Source organism: Diaphorina citri, unplaced genomic scaffold (assembly GCF_000475195.1).
Source record: "Diaphorina citri unplaced genomic scaffold, Diaci psyllid genome assembly version 1.1 scaffold533, whole genome shotgun sequence".
In the NCBI taxonomy this organism is placed as follows: Eukaryota; Metazoa; Arthropoda; class Insecta; order Hemiptera; family Psyllidae; genus Diaphorina; species Diaphorina citri.
The window spans coordinates 47,565-53,492 of record NW_007377967.1 but is presented as its reverse complement, the minus strand read 5'-3'; the positions used below and the strand labels follow the sequence as shown (position 1 = coordinate 53,492).

The window sequence follows — 5,928 nt, the reverse complement described above, 5'->3', positions numbered from 1 at the left end:
ATTCCTATGACATATTTTGTTGTTTAGCACAAGGCACTAAAAATACAACTGAAGGCACTGAAGCCAAAAGAAGACATGGCTCTTAATATACATCTGAAGGTGGCTGTAACTATTGCTGCAGCTTGTGTGTACAAAAATTTATAGATGTTATTTTCTTATTCAGTTGGGTTTTTTTTTTATACATTTTTCCCAACTCACGCAACCCAGAAAATTGTCATGAATTCGAGTATTTTCATAACAGCTCCGGAATCAGATACACTTTTATGTCTTCTGATGAAGTGTTTCGCACAACGAAGTGTTTACCCCTTCATGTGGGTTTGATTTCAGTTGCCTAGATCTAAAGTAACTTCCCGAGTGGAATTCAGGTCCAATAACTAAGGAATGAAAAAACTGGGTCTTATAACACGTAACCTACCATTTATACGTATGATATTGGTTTTTCTTATGATCATTTCATAAACGTACATTGTACACACTGAGGACAAATATCAGGTAACTTGTTCAAATTCCTCTTAAATGTTAGGAGCTTAGTCGGGTTAGCACGATAGTATTCCTATTAAGTCTATTCCAAATTGTTTATTCCGTTTTGTTTATAATTATTTGTGTGTTACCTGTTATCCTGTTAACCTTGTATCTAGAGATACCCATATTATATTCAAATGTAATTTAAAATAAAATTATATTATTTTACACTATTAGCGTATCAGAAATATTTTCTTTCCAATCTGAATAAGTAGGATCTTGATTCTCTTGTATTTGATATCATGAGACATCATTAAAACGTAGAGATAGTAGTTGTGAATATCAGTACAAGAAAATGTTTATTTACAAATATAATACAAAGGGTCTGTAAATACAAGTTTGTACATTTTCCAATACAATATACCTACCTATCATATAAATTGCAGTTCTGGGTAGGTATTCTGTTTACAATTTGGTTTGAGTAATGATTTCTTGAGTTCTTTTAGCTCTTAAATAGCTAAAACCATACAAATACTCCTAGCTTTCTCTAGTTCCTAGGTTTAATATCATCATGGGATTGTTTTCTGGAAGAACTCAAGCTGTGAAGTCCCGTGTTTCCATTGAGACCCGATGAGATCATTCTGTATTTGTGAGCCCTCTCCTGACATATTCCTATCCTGAAAATAATAAAGAACGTTTTAGAACGAACGTGCACTAAACGCATTAGGCCTGTCACACATTGTACGCGCGACTTTGAGTAGCGCGTGGTCGGCTTCAAAAACAAACCTATGAAAATGAGAGAGTCCATAGAGACACAATAGGTTTGGAGGATCACGCTTACTACTCCAACATTGTTGATGATCCGCGCTATGCTTCTGAACCATCTAAAGAAGAATTCCCGATGTTTGAATCACTAAAGTTGACCATCGAGAGAACACTGCCCTACTGGAACAATGTGATTGTACCACAGTACAGTGACGAAACCTGCTACCTTGCAACCGTAACCTGGAATAAAAACAAAAAGGTCTGAAAAAGGCATACTCTACGGGATGTGGATACGACACAGACCACATGAGTCTAATGTAGCACTTGTTTTATTGCTATGAAATAAAAACGGCGGTAAAACTACCAAGAGGGAACTGTAACAACGGAAGCCTTATCGTCCCGAAATCGAAGAAAAGAGGAGAGGATAAGACAAAGCCATCCGTTCCGAGAACGACCCTTATCTATTTAGGGTAAAGTTCGCTTGAGGCGGAATCAAATCCATGACCTGGCGCTTACAAGGCAGCCGTGCTACTCTCCAAGCTTTAAGTAGTTGACTAGGTATTTTATTTTTAGTTATACTACAAATTGTCTTTTTCAAGAGGTTTGATAAAGGGAACTGTAACTGCTAAAGTCTTATCGTCCCAAAAGCGAAGAGAGAAGAAAGACAGGCTAGAAAAAAGCCAGCCGTTCCGAGAACGAACAAATTAACGAATGCTTTTAATTAAATTTTACAAAAAATTAAGCGAAGAAGATGGCGAAGTATGTCATTGTAATGGTGAGACATGGAGAGTCTGAATGGAACCAGAAAAATCTGTTCTGTGGATGGTACGATGCACAGCTAAGTGAGAAAGGTAAGCAGGAACACCTGTTGGTCGTTTAGTATCCTGTAGGATTCATCAGAGATGATTGGGGAAAAGTTCGTACAGAAAAAACGGACAAAAACATGAGAGAGTAAGACTCTAGCAGGCTGGGATCCTTGAGGTAGGCCCGTTCAAATTGAAGGCTGTTTCTTTGCTTCTTGCTATCATTGAGGTCCAGAACCCCTCAAATTTCTGAATACTAGCAAGTGCTAGTTAATATGGTTGTAAAAATATAGATTATGATTAATTGATCCCTAGTTGAGATGCTAACTATTATAGGCCCATACATTACCTAGTGAAGAGTAGATTTGGAAATAGCAAACACAGATCATGGCGAATACAAGGCTGCTGAACAGAAGCAACGTATGTACGTATATCTTAGAACCCAAGTGTCGAGTGTCCATAGGCAGGCAAATACTGGTGGTGGAGTAACTACTGATACCTGTAATCAGGAACAAAAGATCTGCTGTTAACACCTGGAAAAAAGTTCGCAGTTTGCATTTCGTACTTGGCAAAAATTATGACGTACCGTGATATTACAGATGAAAAACCTTTAAAAACATTAAATAACCATTAATTTATAATAGGCAGATAGGTCACTAGTTGTTGTGATATTTGAAAATCAAAGTTGCTTTTTCAGACACCCAGTTCCAGTGTGACAAGTTCAGTGGTATAGTATTTATCACGTTGGACTTCGGGCTTAGAGATTGGTCGTTTGAGTCCAACTCAAGACATAATATTTAGAGTAGTATATTGGTTGACGGACGATCAAATGACGAGCATTTTAACGCACTTATTCGGACATTTAATCGACGAAAAGCGTTTTAAAGCAATGATTACTTTTTCTTCTTCCGAAAATCAGCAAAGATGAGCAGGACTTACCAAACATCGGCAAAGCTCCCATAACACTGGCATACATTACCTAGCGACCGGTGCCAGCATGGTAGGTAAACATTGGATTTTAGGATTATTGAGATATTGGGAAAATCCTACAATGCTGCGCAGTGAGCACTAAAGTTGTGATATAATAACACAAAGAAACTGCATTTACATTTACATTACCTAGTGAAGAGTAGATTTGGAAATAGCAAACACAGATCATGGCGAATACAAGGCTGCTGAATAGAAGCAACGTATGTACGTATATCTTGGAACCCAAGTGTCGAGTATCCATAGGCAGACAAATACTGGTGGTGGAGTAACTACTGATACCTGGAATGAGAAACAAACATCTGCTGTTAACATCTGAAAAAAGTTCGCAGTTTGCATTTCGTACTTGGCAAAAATTATGACGTACCTACCGTGATATTACAGATGAAAAACCTTTAAAAACATTAAATAACCATTAATTTATAATAGGCATATAGGTCCCTAGTTGTTGTGATGTCAAAAATTACAAAATTTGAACATCAAAGTTGCTTTTTCAGACACCCAGTTCTAGTGTGACAAGTTCAGTGGTATAGTATTTATCACGTTGGACTTCGGGCTTAGAGATTGGTCGTTTGAGTCCAACTCAAGACATAATATTTAGAGTATTATATTGGTTGACGGACGATCAAATGACGAGCATTTTAACGCAATTATTCGGACATTTAATCGACGAAAAGCGTTTTAAAGCAATGATTACTTTTTCTTCTTCCGAAAATCAGCAAACATGAGCAGGACTTACCAAACATAGGCAAGGCTCCCATTATACTGGCATACACATACCCCACCAGAATAAAATAAGTGGTCCTATGTATGGTAAGCTTATTGGCATACAGTGCGCGTTTAATAGAGTACCATCGCTCTAGGGTGATCATGCCTAGAGTAAAAATAGACAGCTGACTAGCGAACACAGTGACGAAACCTGCTACCTTGCAACCGTAACCTGGAATAAAAACAAAAAGGTCTGAAAAAGGCATACTCTACGGGATGTGGATACTACGACACAGACCACATGAGTCTAATGTAGCACTTGTTTTATTGCTACGAAATAAAAACGGCGGTAAAACTACCAAGAGGGAACTGTAACAACGGAAGCCTCATCGTCCCGAAATCGAAGAAAAGAGGACAGGATAAGGCAAAGCCATCCGTTCCGAGAACGACCCTTATCTGTTTAGGGTAAAGTTCGCTTGATGCGGAATCAAATCCATGACCTAGCGCTTACAAGGCAGCCGTGCTACTCTCCAAGCTTTAAGTAGTTGACTAGGTATTTTATTTTTAGTTACACTACAAATTGTATTTTTCAAGAAGTTTGATAGCTACCTTGCAACCGTAACCTGGAATAAAAACAAAAAGGTCTGAAAAAGGCATACTCTACGGGATGTGGATACTACGACACAGACCACACGCTACTCTCCAAGCTTTAAGTAGTTGACTAGGTATTTTATTTTTAGTTACACTACAAATTGTATTTTTCAAGAGGTTTGATAAAGGGAACTGTAACTGCTAAAGTCTTATCGTCCCAAAAGCGAAGAGAGAAGAAAGACAGGCTAGAAAAAAGCAAGCCGTTCCGAGAACGAACAAATTAATGAATGCTTTTAATTAAATTTTACAAAAAACAAAAGGTAGTACACTCACCTTTCTGCCAGTCATAGGCATAGTTGAAGTAGACCTCTGTAGACTGCAGATCCTTGATAGCTAGGAGGAGTAGATAGAAAGCCATACACAGGTCTGCCATCGCCAGATGAGAGATTAGAAATCGCGGCACAGATTTCTCTGAGGTGCGGCTCAGTGTTACGGCAAGAACGGCGGCATTTCCTGTTTTAATTAAATTTTACAAAAAACAAAAGGTAGTACACTCACCTTTCTGCCAGTCATAGGCATAGTTGAAGTAGACCTCTGTAGACTGTAGATCCTTGACAGCTAGGAGGAGTAGATAGAAAGCCATACACAGGTCTGCCATCGCCAGATGGGAGATTAGAAATCGCGGCACAGATTTCTCCGAGGTGCGGCTCAGTGTTACGGCAAGAACCGCGGCATTTCCTGGAAATATCAACCTGGTCTATTATTGTCACAAAGTTATAGTAGGTGTTGTAAGCGCTAGGTCGCGGGTTCAATTTCTGCTCGGGGCGGATTTTCGAAACACTTTGCCAGTTACAGTTCTATCAAAACTCTTAAAAAAAAGAAGATTTTTGTTGTTTTTACCAAGTGTCGATATCGTGTATATCCTTAAAAGTTACCCAACTTTTTAATAGGACCTAAGCCACCAACGCCAGCCTAGTTAGCTATCCCAAACAGATATGGCTGGTTCTCGGACCGGGCTTTCTCCTATCCTGTCCTTTCCTCTTCGTTTTCGGGACAATAACATCTTAACAGTTTTTTTTTTATTTTAATTTATTATGGTGGGTCAACACAAAATTAAATGTTATATACACCTATTGAGAATTACCTAAATTTTTATTTGGGTTCTACGGAGGAATTCGAGAGGGGGAGAGATAATCTTAACAGTTAACAAATTTCTAATTAATAATAATGGAAAGTTTAAATGGCTTTATCATTTGTAGCGAATGAAAAAGCCGTTTAGCTGGTATACATATGTAGGTATGTTCTAAATATGTATGTACATAAGTTCCACTTATTTATGTAACAGTGCGGAAAATTAAGTGACCCTTAACATTGGAAAGTTAATAATTATGAACTACGTAGGTAGCTAGGTAGGTAGGTACCTACATAATCGGGAGCCTAAGTATGTAGGTATGTAACAAGTAACATTTGTAACAATCATGTTATGAGATAATAGGTAATATAATAGACTCTTGAGTGGAAGGTAACCACTAGGCGAGGTTAACACCGAAGAAGTCTTCAACCACCTAACTCTTAGAGCTCCATTAGTATTCTCCTCCAGTCTCCAATTTTC

General features: G+C 38.1%; 1 protein-coding gene across 2 annotated transcripts in view; it reads right to left on the bottom strand.

Annotated features, from left to right (window-relative positions):
* LOC103509814 (lutropin-choriogonadotropic hormone receptor-like) overlaps positions 1–5,276 on the bottom strand; it is a 25,616-nt gene extending 20,340 nt beyond the window's left edge. Inside the window, exons 1-4 of one of the 2 annotated variants that reach the window (XR_003391684.1) lie at positions 4,875–5,276; positions 3,792–3,957; positions 2,970–3,004; positions 2,380–2,529 (exon numbers count right to left, since the gene is read on the bottom strand). Coding sequence is in view for 1 of the 2 variants with exons in the window: in XM_026824061.1 (XP_026679862.1) it covers positions 2,380–2,529; positions 2,970–3,004; positions 3,792–3,957; positions 4,650–4,749 (451 nt within the window). In the remaining variant the exon portion in view is untranslated. Of the gene's footprint in view, positions 1–2,379; positions 2,530–2,969; positions 3,005–3,791; positions 3,958–4,649; positions 4,825–4,874 lie in introns of those variants that run through there. The other variant, XM_026824061.1, reaches the window with a different exon arrangement.
* Between the last annotated feature and the right edge of the window lie 652 nt (positions 5,277–5,928).